At 39.8% G+C, this 16,158-nt stretch overlaps 1 protein-coding gene across 1 annotated transcript; it reads right to left on the bottom strand.

Moving 5' to 3' along the window:
- Window positions 1-1,903: 1,903 nt before the first annotated feature.
- On the bottom strand, window positions 1,904-15,880 carry TMIGD1 (transmembrane and immunoglobulin domain containing 1; the record flags this gene model as incomplete). The annotated part of the gene is made up of 6 exons (XM_079904943.1): window positions 15,304-15,880; window positions 13,639-13,742; window positions 11,742-12,020; window positions 8,038-8,316; window positions 2,474-2,514; window positions 1,904-1,921 (listed from the first exon to the last, which is right to left on the bottom strand). Exons 1-6 carry the CDS (start codon window positions 15,408-15,410, stop codon window positions 1,904-1,906), a joined length of 828 nt encoding a protein of 275 aa, XP_079761069.1. The 5' UTR covers window positions 15,411-15,880.
- Window positions 15,881-16,158: the final 278 nt, after the last annotated feature.

Raw genomic sequence — 16,158 nt, 5'->3', positions numbered from 1 at the left:
ATAATAGACATAGTTTTAGTACAGACTCTGTTTCAAAACTGTAAGGCAAAATGAGAGGCAATGACTATTTATAATATTGCTGTGCTCTGTTAAAACTAGTTAAGGTTCCTTCTCTGTGCTAATGTACAAGGTCATTGTATTTAACAAGGGTGAAGAAACTCTTTCCTGATGACCTGTAATTCTCAAGGATATTTATATGTCCTAGAACAAAGCTGATTCATAACTCTGCTAGGCGGGGCAAAGGTATTACATTTTCAGTCTTTCTTGCCAACTCCTTTAGACATTAAACTATGTGGGAATCTTTTTAGGATCACAGAATTTTCAAGCTAAAATGAAAATGCATCTTAATCCTCCTCTTAATCCAACCTCCTTATTTTCCAAAGGCCCAAGAGAGGGAAAAGCACTTGCCCAAGGTAACACAGCCAAGACTGGAACTCAGATCTCCTGATTCCAAGTCCAATTAAAAAAGTTAAGTTTTTCTGTTTCCTCTTCCACTTTAAACTGTCCCAACCCACCGTTTTTTAATTTCTCGTTTCCAGGGTTCTACTTAATTGTCTAATCTTTCAGATTTTCACAGTCCTCCTACCTTATCCTTACAGCATTTTCACAGGGCTTCCAAATTCTAATTTGAGAAATCCTGAATGAGGGACATGATCTGAAGGCTTCCCCACAAAACCTACTAGGGCCTCCAAGAAGACAGAGAAATCTGTGAACCACAGTTTTTAATGGTCTCTCTCTCCATTTCATGCTGACGTTTCCAAGGAAGCAAAGAGGAGCCTAACAGGAGGATGTGTCTGTTCTTCTTAGAAACAAAACACTGTTAAGATTTAATACATTCTGCTCATTTCTTCTCTTTGCTTCTAAGGCAATAAAGGGATTTTAACCACCTGTCTGACAGCAAGCAGCTCTCTCTCTTTCTCTTTCACTGTGGCACATTTAGCTCCTGCAACATTAGACAAAAAATTTTTTTTTCTAAGATAGAGTGAGAGCACAGCAGAGACAATCAAGGGTGCTTCTGGCCAAGGCTGCCTCTCCCTATAACCCACCCCAGCTGTGTGGGAAACTGAAGCAGAGACTCTTACAGGGAAAAAAATGAAGAAAGAATGGAAGTGGGGAAAGTCAGCGATAAATAATAAGAGAGCTGCAATTTTAAATTAAGGTATATGAGAAGAGTACAGGCTGATTCATAATATCACTGGATCTATGCAAATGGCTATGCGAAAAGAACAAAGGATACTAGGAAACAAACATGCTATCCCCCGTCCCCTGCCGTTTTCATCTTCATCACCACACAAAACTCACAAAGTTTGTGACTGTCAACCACGATAAGATGAGAAAAATAAGGACATATGTTGTTTTTTATAATACTGAATTTTTTCCATTTAAAGGAATACTTTATATTCTGAGATTATATCCTTCCTTTTTTTAGTCCTAGAACATTTCTTTTTTGAAATGACAGTGAAGGTAGATATAATTGATATTACTTATGTGTTTCCTTGGCAACTTTAGAAATTGATCCCTCTATGTTGCCCCCATCCCCCAGTTTTTTTTTTGGTCGTGTACTGATTTGTGAAACCCAAATGTCTGTTAATCTCCTACCTAGAAGAATACACACTAAATGTAAATGGTTACCAATCTTTTCAGGACAAATTTCAATTAATTGACATAGCCTTCAAGGAGAAGACTTTAAAAATCTTATCTTTCAATCTTTACAGCTTTCTTCCTGAAAGTGTTCTTGCAAGTATATTAAATTAGTCATAATAACTACTTCTAAGTGCTTAATGAAACACTTCTTCATAACCTCTGACAATTTGACAGGAATGAACTTAGTAATAGCAATAAATACAGACGGGACTACATAAATCAAGGAGGTCCTGATGCAAAACTCTTGCCGTATTAGATGTCATCTTGGCTTTTTCATCTGAAATGAATCAAGAAATTAATTATAAAGGTGATCATAACACTAAGAAAAAAAATCAAAACAAAATTCATACTCTTGGAAAGTATGCCTCTGTTCTTTTTAGCCACTGCCCGCTTCAGGTATGCTGGAGCCAACAGTCTAAAGGAAGCTCCAAAGAGGAGGCGGTATTTAGGATGAGGAATGTGGCTTCTGACCTGGTTGAGAAGGAGAATGCAGCAGTGGCTTCCCCCAGGGTAAGCTCTCTCAGACATTTACATTGTGTGGCGATAAAAGGCAGTTTGCACAAGAATTAGCCTGAAATTGCTTAAAGAAAAAGCAGGCTCAAGACCAAAGGTGTGGTCAGTTCCAAGCAACCTTCCAACCTAGCCTCACCTGTCTTCCTCTAAAGGGGAGGCAGATTCTCCTCCACCCTCCATTCTCCTCTGAGCCACTTCACCTTCTAGCACCTTCCATCTCAGGAGGAGTTTGCCCAGGATGGGCTTTATGATGCGCACCACTGACTGCTACCCATCTGCTTATGGAAAATCGTTGACCCCAGCCCAGAGTACTTACAGAGCTGTTCTGCTTTGAAGATCTGTATCCTTTACGCAGAGCTAAAAGCAAACAGGACAAGGGCAATGAATTTGCCTGTTTTGCTAAGGCCCATGAATAAACATTTTGAATGCATCAAGGTGGCTCAAGGGACCGGAAACCCAAATGTCTGTTAATCATCTATGTAGAAAACTACATACCAATACAGAGGTGGCTGGGAATACAGCCACCTCTGCACTGGTCGAGGTCTTATTTCTTTGACCATATTAATCATTTTTATTTAACCTAAGAAAAGGTAATTCCACACTGGCCTTTCCTTAGAGGCTTTCTGCCACATTTGCCTGCCTTTGGCACTGGATTAACTGGTGGAGTCAAATGCATAGCATTAACCTATGCATGCAGGTCCTCTGCATCATGCTAACCAGCAAGGTTAACCATTCAACAATTCAAACTCCAGCCCACCACAACCAGGGCATGTGGCTGTACTCAAGAGGTGAGCAGTAAGTGCCGTGTTTTTCACACAGATCTCTGAATCCAGAGCAGATGCGCCTCTATATTTATTTATTTATTGTACCAAAGGAACCATAGCAACAATAAAGAGAAATTTAAAAGGAAGAAAAATCAGCACCTACTTCTAACACCACAGCTATTTTCATTCAGGTCTTGTCCACATGCACTTCTATCCTTCTACTCTATTCTTCGTAAAGCTGTACTCATAATAGATGTACAATTTTATTCCCTTAAGCAACTTCCATTTTAGATCTCATGGGAGAGAGACCAGATCGTTCAAGTATGGTTCCTAATTCTATAGTCACTTATATAGCCAGTTCTCTGCTTTTGTTTAGATGACTTTTTAGCTTAGAATACTTAGATACCTTCATCATTCTTTTTCTTCTGGCAATCAGTCCAAATAACAAGGTCAGAAAGACCACAATACATGCAGCAATAATGGGTTCTATCGGTACAGATGAAGCTTTATCTGTTGGAAGTGCAAACACAGGAAACGAGAAAGTTAACATCTATATGCTTCTAATTTATGTACTTCTAGTATGTCCCAGCCACGGTGCCTTGCACCTAACATTTTTCCTCTTAATTAAATTCTCCAAACAATCCTGAAGAATTTTATTGTCATTCTTTTTAATAGGCGAGGAACCAGGGGCTTTGAGTTTACTTGTCCAAAGTCACAGAACTAGTAACTAGCAGAGACAGGCTTTGAATCCACTCCTCTTTGGAAGGATAATTTATTGTAATATGAATAACTCCCCAAAGTCAGATCATTTTGTGCTTGATCCATAATTTTTGCCATGCGGAAAGCAGAAGTAAGCTGAAATCAATGCTTTTTCCTAACATTTGAAAAGCCCGAAAGATGTTGGAAGGTATCCTCGAAGGAGAGAGAGAGGCAGGAAGGTTTTAAGAGGAAGAACAGAAAAGGTGAGGAAGCTGCTGGACTAAGGAGGGAGGAACAGTGGGACCCTTGTAGCTGTGCTGTGATTGTGCCCCAGGTAGGTGACAAGACATTATACAGGGTGATTGCATAGTGCCTGCCCCTAGGAAAGTAGAACTCTAAGCATCAGCCTTCCCAATCTTGGCAAAGATTTTTATCTTTGCCTAAATGATATGGAAGAACAGAGAGTCTACTTCTAATTTGGGCTAGGAAGACACCAGCCACCTAGAAGTGAAAGCCCATTCCCTTGTTTTGTGAACACCAGGTAAGCTCAGAGCCATTTTGTACTATAGGTGCAGTCCCTGTGCTTGTAAGCTTTCCAAGAGCCTATGAAAATATTTGAGACTGGAAAAAAAAGTATTGGCTCCAAAATATGAAAATAAAGTGGCAAAGTTAATCAAAATGCATAAATGTTTAAGCATCTATAAAATGTAACTTTGTGTCGACTATCACCCAACTGTTAAATAATAATAATAACATTTAAAACTTAAGAACCAAATTAATAACTTATTTATAGAAAAATTTAAAATGTATGCAAGTTTTAAATACCCTTTCAAATTTTTACAGCCAAAAAGTATACTTAATACTTCATGTTAATATATTTGGTATGGGGTGAAACGTACAAAAGTAAGAGTGCTAAGGTCAACAAAGGTATTTAAATGACTCTGTCTAAGCTCCTGGATTCTGATGCCACCCTAGGAGGGAAAGGGGCTCCAATCATGGCTAAGATAAAATTCTTGGAATTTATAGGAAATAAAGAGTGTGCTATTTATTGTATAATTGAGTTTGTAGAGTGAATGAAATCAATAGATTTTTGCTAAATGACTACTGTGTGTTAGGTGCTGTTCTTAGCCCTGAAAAAATAGGACAGGCATGGAAGGCTCCTGTGTCTGAGGAGCTCATATTCTAGTGGGAGAGACTGACATTAAAAAAAAAAACTGCTGCAGATTGAGATAGTGTTGTAAAGGACAAAGTGTTACGAGATAGTATATGAAGGGTGAAAGGAAGAGAGAAGACTTTTGATTAATCTAATTTCAAAGCCCAAGCCCTATATGCCTCAAGATTATGACATGGGGTTTATCCCTCCATAATTGTATGACACACTATTTACCTTTCAACTGTTGTCTTCTCCATTATGTGTCCGGCTCAGGATAATTTTAGGGAGTAGATTAAGCATCCTTTACTTTTTCTCTCTTTTGGCTGTTGCTAAAAATTATTCTCATGACGGTGTGGGTGACACCAACCCTCTGGAGAAGCTCTTCTCAATGGGATTTCTTTCTTTTTTTTTTTTTTTTAAAATATTTATTTATTTGGCTGCACTGGGTCTTAGTTGCAGCATGTGGGATCTTTAGTTGCAGCATGTGGGATCTAGTTCCCCGACCAGGGATTGAACCCGGGCCCCCTGCATTGGCAGCACAGAGTCTTAGCCACTGGACCACCAGGAAAGTCCTTGGGACTTCTTGTAAACCCTGACTCTGTAATAGCCAGCCCTGGGACACACCAAAGGGCATCTTACTGGGGACCCCATGAACTTATAGTGCCAAGGAAAGATGTCAAAATGAAGGAGAGGCAAAGGTGGTACAGTTGGGGGAAAAAATCAGAACTCAGTCACAGATCAGAATATTTTTACCAAGCTGAATAAAATGAAGCCACACGTGACAGCTTTCAGTCCATAAACAAACTGAAATAAACTGCCTGACCCACTGGCTCACTTTGGATTCCAAGTTTCTGTTGAAAGTGAGTTTGGAAAGTGTAACTGCATCTCTTCTCTTTACTTTCTTATTTATAACCAGATCTGGTATTTCCCCCCAACCCAACCCAGCCCATATTCATTACGGTAAAATAATCTCAACACGTGGCTAAAATCTTGTGCTCAAGAAAAGATCCGTGATGTCATTTCTCACTTTGCACAGCCTCATTTATAAACTACCCCACTGAGCGGTGAAGCTGGGAGAGCTCATGGCAAACCTGGCATTTAGCCTGAGCACCAGCATCGGAGTGCTTATGCTCCTAAGGCAGCCAATAGCCAGGCAAGTAATAACGCAGGAAGAAATGAGAAAAACCAGTTGGTTTGGAAGAGCTCAACCCCAAACAGGATTCTGCCCATGAAAGCTAATTTGCCAAGCTGGCATCCTGCTTGCCACACAAGCTGTATGTTTAATGTGACATAGAGCAATTATGATTCCTTCTTAACCAAGAGTTTGTGGGTTTGGTGGGGTTTTTTGTTTGTTTTTCTTTTCTTTTTTTTTTTTTTGCGGTACACGGGGCTCTCACTCTTGTGGCCTCTCGCGTTGCGGAGCACAGGCTCTGGACGCGCAGGCTCAGCGGCCACGGCGCACGGGCCCAGCCACTCCGCAGCATGTGGGATCCTCCCGGACCGGGGCACGAACCCGTGTCCCCTGCATCAGCAGGCGGACTCTCAACCACTGCGCCACCAGGGAAGCCCGTGGGTTTGGTTTTTAAAGCAAGTAGCCCCTGGGCATACTGTCACTGTTCTGCAGGAGAAATTACTGAAAGCACCAGTAATCACAGTGATGGGCATTCAACTGGCAGCCCTTCCTACCCACCAGCCACTCTATTGGTACAGTAATAAGAAGCCCTATGGTCACATGTCCAACGCTTCTGGCTGGGGTTCAATTGGCTTCCTGAGGACTGGCAAGAAAGGCAATGAGTGGCACAGAGAGGCAAATGACAAAGTGAGTGATGTTCTAACAAGATGTGGGAGCCTCAGCTTGTTCGGCTGCTTCTAGCATCCTGGCCCCAGACCAGGAAATGTGTGCGTGAGCATTATCTGCATCTGCCTCTCCAGGTATCTCGCCTTCCTCTTTCTGTATGAGTGAGAAATAAGAGGAGGGAAAGACACGTGGAGCTTCTTTTGTTCCTTGTTATTGCAGAGATCATAAACCTGGGTAGAAGAAGTATGAAGCCAAGAGAAAGAAGCTGTTTCCCCCATTCTCCCTCACTCACTTTTCTGATTAGCCTATAGGTTACAATTTCAGAGTTAGGAGTGATTTTATAGATCTATTTTCTTATCTAGTCAGTATATTTTTCCTCTATGTGTTTATGACTTCTCTTCCATTTGTCACTAAGCTGTTAACTCAAAAGTCCAGTTCTGGATTTCCCTGGTGGCGCAGTGGTTAAGAATCCGCCTGCCCATGCAGGGAACATGGGTTCCAACCCTAGTCCGGGAAGATCCCACATGCCGAGGAGCAACCAAGCCCGTGTGCCACGACTACCGAGCCTGCGCTCTAGAGCCTGCAAGCCACAACTACTGAGTCCGCGTGCCACAACTACTGAAGCCTGCGCGCCTAGGGCCTGTGCTCCACAACAAGAGAAGCCACCGCAATGAGAAGCCCACGCACCGCAACGAAGAGTAGCCCCCGCTCGCCGCAACTAGAGAAAGCCCGTGCGCAGCAATGAAGACCCAACACAGGCAAATAAAAAAAAAAAAGTCCAGTTCCTACAAACCTTGTTGCCTAGGAAAATTCATGGAAATACTCCTCCATAAAAGCCAAACAGAACTGTCTTCTACTACTTGATTCTAGAAAAGGACCTTTGCTCAAAAAGCAGTATCCTATATGGAATGGGAATAATTCCCCTAAAAGAAACAACTAGAATTCCTTGGATCGAGATAATTCTCCAAAGAAAATCCTAGCTACTAATCATAATTGTCATCATCATTAGTTGTCACAAAAAATATTTACTGAGCATCTCTCTGAGTTTTGTACTATGCTAGATATTACTTAAAAAAAGAGTTACCTTTGTGGATGGACCGCAAAAGTATTACGCTCTCTGTCGATTTGACAGAGAAAGACAAATACTGTATGTTATCACTTATATGTGGAAAAAAAATAAATGAATGTATAAAACAAAACAGAAACAGACTCACAGATATAGAAAACAAACTAGTGGATACCAGTGAGGAGAGGGAAGGAGAGAGGGGCAAGATAGGGCTATAGGACTATGAGATACAAACTCTGTGTGTAAGCAACAAGGATTGTACAACACTGGGAAATATAGCCATTGTTTTGTAATAATGTGAAAGGGAGTATAATCTATAAAAATATTAAGTCACTATGCTGTACATCTGAAACTAACATAATATGGTAAATCAACTATATTTCAGTAAATATAGAGTTACCTTTGACAATAAGGTGAAAGTCCTTGGTCTTCGTTTCTATAAGTGAATTTGCAATACAGCTGTAGGTTCCATTGTCAGATTTCTTGACTTTGGTGATTGACAGTTGAAGATACTCACTTGTCTGTTGGATTTGGTGATGGTTTTTCTCTAAATTCAAGAAGCCACTGTTTTTGTACCACATCATTTGAGGCTGGGGGTTGGATTTCACATTGCAAACCAACTTCACATCACTGCCTTCCTCAGCTGTTTGGAAGTCGTTTCCACTTAGGAGAGGAGGAACTGCAAGACGCAAGCATTTAAGTTTAATTAGCAGATAAGCAGTAGTTTATTGCCAGTGTTCAAGATGTCCCTTCAGTCTATCTCATGTAGTCATTCATTTATTTGACAAAAATTTATTGAGTACCTACTGTATGGCAAGCACTGGGCTAGGAACCAGGGGTACAATGGTAAGTAACATACATCCAGTTTCAAACTTAATAGCACTTTTAATGTGGTGGGGAAGATAAACCATGAAACAAATGTATATAATAATGAATCTGTATTAAGTAGACAATTTGTAACACACGGAACAATAACCATACTTGTCCTGGCCAGAGATTTACCAACGCATATTTGCATTTCCTCAATGATCTTCTAGAAATAATGTCCTTCTATCAGAAGGCACTCCAGTCGTGGCAACTCTGGCATCCATGGAAGGTGAGCATAACCTTGAGTCCCACTCAACCTTCTGTGTGAGCAACTTCTTATTCCCGTCATGATAAGGACATCTGTAGACCCATAGATTGTCAAACACATTTATCTTCACCAAATGATTCCAACCCTTACTACCACCAGGGCTTTCCAACATCTAGGGGGAGAAATGGCTGAACTGACTCTCCCCTCTTCTCCATGCTCCTTGCATTTTTTTGGCCAAGGTACAGAAGAGCAATAAAATGCATGAAAAGTGGGCAGTGGGAAAGAGATAGACGCAGAGAAGGAGGGAAAAAAGGAGCTTGTATAATCTGCACGCTGAATAATTAGACCCTGAGTAGGCTGTCCTATTAATAGCTCTCTCAGAAGAATGACATTTTATTGCTCTTTGGAATGTGTTTGAATTCTGTATTCATGTCCAACAAGAATGTTATATGGTATTCAGATAGTTGTTCCTTTTTATTTAACTATTTAAAATTAATTTTTAAGCATATCGGCTCTACATGAGCATTCCCTTTTAAAAGTATTAGTACATTTCAGATAAAGTTAAGGTCCTCCTTGACTCCATCCTGGTCACTTCCTGACTCCCCAGAGACACCCAGTGCTATGAGTTTGATGTAAATACTTGCAGATCTTTTTTTTTTTAAATAGTATTTTAAAAATACATATGATATTCCCATAGGAAATATATTGTATTATCCTAGGAGGATGAGAAGTGTTTACATAAAAGACTTCACTCTCTCAACAATTGCACGCTTTGAGATATATTCATGTTGAACCACATAATTCCAGCTCATTGCTTTTAGAGTGCTATAGTATAATATCTGACTCTTTAATTATTTTATTTTGATGGGCATCAGGTTATTTTCATTTTAAGATGCTAAACAGTGCTTCAATAAACATCCTTGTAAAAAAAAGTATGGGCTCAGGACAGAACCCTGTGTAGTGACTATAATCTAAAGACTAAAAGCAAAAACAAGGAGAAAAATGTGACCAGATGTTTAGCAAATATTTAAATAAAATCTAAAAGGAAAAGTCCAAAAAAATCCTTGTATATGTCTCTTTACGCATATGTGCACGTATTTCTCTAAGGTTAACATCTCAAAGCAGAAACGCTGGGTCATAGGGTAGGTGCACTTTAAATTTTGATAGGTATTGCGAAAGAGGTGGTCTCAATTTATACTTTCAGCAACAACATTATAAAAGAAGTTTCTGCACACCCTCCTCAAATAGTGTATTATCAAGTTTCCATTGAGTTCTTGGTCTGCCATTTATAACAATAATCCATAATACTCAAGATTGTACATGATATTCTTGTCACTTTATGACTTTATCTTAATTTATTGATTGATGAGTTTGTGTCAGTTATTGTCACTATGAATCACTGACCAATTGGGTTTTTTTTTCTATATATGTGCAACGATGATAATATTAAATGTGGAATCAGGCTGGGAAACTGAAAATCATTTTTTTAAGCCACTGAATCATATTATCGGCATTTCTACTGCGTCTCTCTTAAGAAGGTTACAGTGGGAAGAGCACTAGATTAGGAGCCTGGGGATTTGTTTTCTGTTCTCAGTTCCAGATGTGATAATTAGGGCCTTCATTCTGGGCCTCAGTTTTCTTGTCTGTCATTTTATAAGGATTACAAAAGCTCCAAGGTATGCTGATAGTCTTGGATTCTAACAAAGTCGCCAAGAGATAGCTTGTTAAAAATCACATTTTATCAATTCATAGGAAATAAAAAGCAAAGCTCCTTTGCCCAGAAACATGTAAGTGATTCACTCTGGAAGCCCAAGCTGCAGGATACCAGCAGATTCCAGTACTGGATTCCTTGGCATTTTCCCCACCCTTTTATCTCAGGAACAATGGCATCAATTTTTCACAGAAAAGTTTGCTGAGCTCATGGGATCAAATGGCTTTGACATTTTATTACTAGGTTCCAAGTCCAGAGCTCTTTCTACCAGACCACACCATATTATCACCCTTACTCACATCACCCCTCACCACACACTATCCACACCCCCCTCACGTAGAACCAGTTTTCCACCCAAACCACCTACGTGATCACCTCCGTAGACTCATTCGAAGGACGACTAACCTCAGATAGTTCCACCAATGGCTTACCAGTACCTGGAACCCAAATATCAAAGAGCTTCACCTTTGAGGGTTTAAGGTGATGTTAAAAGATTGCCAACGAATATCTTTCTAAGTAGAACACAAAAGCTAGAAAAACGTTTAAGAAAGAAAAGATTGGTAATTTTAAATACACAAACATTTAAAATTTCAATATGGCAAAAAAAAAAAGAACTATTTTAAAATGTCAAAAATAAATAGACGAGGGGCTTCCCTGGTGGCGCAGTGGTTGAGAGTCCGCCTGCCAATGCAGGGGACACGGGTTCGTGCCCCGGTCCGGGAAGATCCCACATGCTGCGGAGCGGATGGGTCCGTGAGCCATGGCCACTGAGGCTGCGCGTCCGGAGCCTGTGCTCTGCGACGGGAGAGGCCACAACAGTGAAAGGCCCGCGTACCGCAAAAAAATAAAAAAATAAAATAAAATAAAAATAAAAATAAAATGAATAGACGAAATACTTATCATTCAAAATGACAAAAGGCTAATTTCCTTAATGTACAAAGCGCTTATACAAATCAATAAGAAAAAGGCAAATAACCTAATAGAAAAATGGGTAAAGGACATGAGCAAGCATTTTGCAGACAAGAACCGTGAAAAGCTAATGCATTTACGAAAAGGTGAACACCCTCATTCCTGATTTAGAAAATGAAAATAAAATTTCAAGTCAGGCTGGCAGATTCTTAGAGCTTGAGGATACTCAGGCTCATGAGGGTGTGGGAAACAGGCACCCTCATGCAATGTTGTGGGATCATAAATAGGGCAATTGGGCAGTATCAAGCAAATGTTAAAATACACATACTCTTTAGACCCAGATTTCATCTACCACTTAGTGTAGTACACACAACACAGACTAACTAGCAGTTTCTTTCCCCTCACTCACAAATGACATTCAGCACCACTGAGATGGATGTCGACTGATTCCTCCTCAGCTTGCAGGTAAAGGTGATGCCGTTGTCATTTTCACTGATGGAAGTGACACAGACAGAGCTTGAGTTGATTTTGTTTCCAGATTTCAAATCCACTCTCCCATCTTCGCGGTACCAGAGAAGTTCTTCTTCTCTGGTATGGTTTTGAACAGCACAGTTCAGAGATTCTTCGAGGCCAGGCTCAGTGTCCAGAATATAGTTTTCAGTTTTACCATTCACAGTTAAAACAGAACCTGGGAGTGCAGGAAGAAACTATTAAGATAGAGTGAACAATCTAAATGACCATAATTAGAGAATTGGTTAAATATGTTACATCGGTACAATGAAATGCTCTGCAATGATTAAAAATAGTCATATTGAGCTATGCGATTTTACAAGGAAAAGATCGAAAAAGGATTATTAATTTAAAAAAGGAAAAGGTTAAAAAATGAGGGTTACCAAATTTTGCTGCACATTGGAATCATCTGGGGATCTTCAAAAACGTACTGATGCCTGGCTCCCACCCCCAGACGTTCTGACTAATTAATATTAGTGTAACCTGGGCACTGGGGTTTTAAAAAAGCTCCCAGGTGATTCTAATATGCAGAGAAGTTTGAGAACCACTGGGTTAGAAAACAATATGTATGGAATTACCCCATCTATACACACAAACACACACACACACACACATGCGCACACACATATACATATATATATGTATACATATATATATATGGACAAGTCTTGGGAAAATCCTATCTATATATTGACTAGGATGGATAAAAATAGAGAAAACGGTGGAGAAATAGTTACCAGATCTAAATTGTTTATTTCAAGTGCTTGGAAATAGCATAATAAGGGGATGGGAGTAGGGAAATACAAAGGAGAAAGAAAGAGCAAAATGGAAAAATATTTAAGACATAATATTAGGTGAATAGGCAGAATGTAAAGTACGTCTCTAACAATTCCTATAAATATATCAAAATTGAATATGCATATGGGCAAAAGCTACTTTGAAAACATTTTTGATTAGATGATGGGATTATAGACAAATTTGGTTTTGTATATCTGATGTTTCGCTGTTATACTGACAGTGTAGTACAATAAGATGTTTAAACATCTGTGGTTTGTTGTGGGGTGGATGATCAGGATATATAGCAGTTAATTTTTACCTCTGATTTTTAGAAATCCATTGTAACATACCTAAATTTCAGTTTGTACTTTCCTCATTTAGAAGCAAGTAACAAAGCTAAAAAATGACTTTAGCTGCCACAAACTTGCCCCCTGTGTATCATTTGTTAATATATTCTGTAAATGCGTTAACTTTTCCTGTAAAAAGCATAAACTACTGGTGATTGCTGCCTAGCATTTTTTTAAAACCTGGAAGAATATACATCAAAACGTTGAGTGGTTATCTCTTGATGATGGGATTTGGGGGGATTTTTACTTTTCTTTATTCTTTTATATACTTCCTAACATATTACAGTGACTGCTTATCACTTTTTGAATCAAGAAGGATTTCCAGGTTGGGGTGGGGAGCAAACATAGAAAAGATTTTCGTGTATGTTGTATGCTCAGATAAAGAGCAGAGGTTTATTTTAGGTATGATTAGTAATAAAATGCATTAAAATGTAGGAAAATTCTGGCTGTGGCTCTGGAGAGAATAAAATACTTCAACCCTGTCTTATAATATCAGAACCATAAAAATATTTTTCCACTTAATTTTTCACTATTTTATCTGACTTCTGTACTCTGAGCCATACCAACTGTGTAATCATTCCAGTTTGGATTCTGTATTTTCCCAAAGCCCCCAATCATTTTATAATCTGAAATTTTCTTTATTTAAAAAGAAGCCCAAAAGTATTAACTTACTTGTCATCTCATGTGGCAGAAATAAAATCACTAAGAGAAGAAATCTGTACGTTTGCATTAGGCTGCTGGTCTTCCATGCCATGTTTAATGAATTTAAGTCTGATCTGCTGGGGGAAAAAGAGTGCATTTGTTTCTGCACTTTGGTCTACACTGAGCTTATGAACCTCCTCTTGTCTATTATATATTTAAAATAAAGTCCCAGATGAGTCATCCCAGTTATAATGGTACTATTTCTAGTTTTTAATTAAACAATCTTGTTCTGACTACTAAGTTCAAAGTACTTCTAGTATTAGGTTTCTGTTTTGTTTTTTTTTTTTGCGATACGCGGGCCTCGCACTGTTGCGGCCTCTCCCGTTGCAGAGCACAGGCTCCGGACGCGCAGGCTCAGCGGCCACGGCTCACGGGCCCAGCCACTTCGCGGCATGTGGGATCTTTCCGGACCGGGGCACGAACCCGTGTCCCCTGCATCGGCAGGCGGACTCTCAACCACTGCGCCACCAGGGAAGCCCGTATTAGGGGTTTTTTAAAAGACAGCAAAAAAACGAAACCACAAGGAAATAGGCCATAAAACAGAGGGTAGCTACAGAGCAGCCCCGGGGAAGGTGAAACCAGCCTTCCCTAGAGACATTGATAGAATGTCATTTTAACAGTAAGAAAAGTGAAATTTCCTTTCTGCTCAGATAGCCTCTGCTGAACAAAGTAATTCTTGTCTTGAAAGCCTCCCTTGGGTCATTTTTCATAAAGTTGCTCTCTGCTAATAGAGGGTTTTTGAAACTGTTCCAAATCACATAGATTCAAATGGTTTGTACCTTAGGAAAGACTCAATTCGAACATGGCCTCTAGTCTTTTTTTAAAGATTTATTTATTATTTATTTATTTAATTTATTTTTGGCTGTGTCGGGTCTTAGTTGCAGCACACGGGATCTTTGTTGTGGTGCGTGGGCTTCTCTCTAGTTGTGGCGCGCAAGCTTAGTTGCCCCATGGCATGTGGGATTTTAGTCCCCTGACCAAGGACTGAACCCGCGTTCCCTGCATTGTAAGGCAGATTCTTTACCACTGGACCACCAGTGAAGTCCCAGCCTCAAGCTTTAAACCACATTAATCTCTGCTTTCCCCCTTCCCTCCACCCCTCATAACACTCTTCCCCCTTGACCCAGTATAGGCTAAAAAGAATAAATAACAAAGGCCTCTTTTCTCCCTTCTTCTGCGCTTTTCCTGCTGCCATCTCTCTCCCAAAGATATTCCCTGCTTCCATCTGGGAGAAACATGTACTTATTACTTCCTTTTAGGAGTATCACTATAAATACAATAGAAACACATATGGAATGTTTTCTAAGCAACAGGCAGTGTGCTAAACACTTTACATACATTATTTCAGTCCCAGTTAAGCCCCTAACAAGCTTCTTGAGGTCATTTCTAAAGGTTTTGAGAGATTATATAATTTGACCAAATGTCAAATTACATGATCTGTAAATGTCAGGGTGACGATTCTAACCCAGGACTCCTAAAGCAATGTTCTTCACCATGCTGCTGCCTAGGTAAACATTATCTCCCTTAAAGAAACTGCTGTTAATCCCTTCCTGTCCCTGTCCACTCCAAAGACCTCAGCAACTTGGAGTTTTGTCCTCTTAACACAAATATAAAACTTCAAGAGCTGGAACATACCTATGACTTTTGGGGGCTGGCTCTGCTCCTCCCCATGCCAGGCCTGTCCTGCCAGGAGCAAGTTTCATTCCTGCCAGGCTCACTCTTTCTGGCTGGCATGTCTTCATCAATCTTTCAGTAAGATGCTATTAGAAATAATATTGATTCTTTTATAATTTAAAAATTTTGTCAGTAAGATTTCCAATACAGCACTGTTAACAGTGATGATTTCAGAATTTGGTCATTAATAGAGTTTTCTCAAGCACTATCCACTGTAGATGCTGAGTCAACGGTGAGAGTGTGAGCTTCTTAGCAGACCTCACCCTACCCTATTAAGGAGGATGATTGCTGTCTCCCTTTCTCTTCCACCCCATTAAGACAACAACTTTTCAAAATGAATTTCTCTCACTTGATTTGTTTTTAATTTTCATGACCCTTTACTTTCTATACAAGACAAAGTCTTACCGCTTACCCACTGAGCTCTGAAAGCTGACTTCCTTGGCCAATCGTTCCTCCGTCTGGGAACCCTGAATCCTTTTCCTGTTACCATCTTTATAATACTTGAATTTGAACACTTTATGACAGTAGGGTCAAGTAAATAAGGTACATTGGGTTCAAAGTCTGTTTCTCTTTGTGGATTCTTAGAGAAGAGAGTAATTGGGAAAGGCATCTTCTTAAGATCCAAGTTTTTCTGTGTACTTAAGTTACTGGGTGGGGCCAGGTATTACTAACAAGGATGTAATTGTTCCAAGAAAGCCTGACCTTGTGCAAAAATTGTAGCAAACCTCACTGAGAGTTGTCATGCTCAAGTTAGAAGGCTGTGCTTGATAATCTGACAGCCTGAGAATTGTGATAGGGCAAGTCTGAGGGGAGTCT

Source organism: Stenella coeruleoalba (genome assembly GCF_951394435.1).
Source record: "Stenella coeruleoalba genome assembly, chromosome: 19".
Taxonomy (NCBI): Eukaryota; Metazoa; Chordata; class Mammalia; order Artiodactyla; family Delphinidae; genus Stenella; species Stenella coeruleoalba.
The sequence above is the reverse complement of the archived record's forward strand: the minus strand, read 5'-3'. Positions and strand labels throughout refer to the sequence as shown.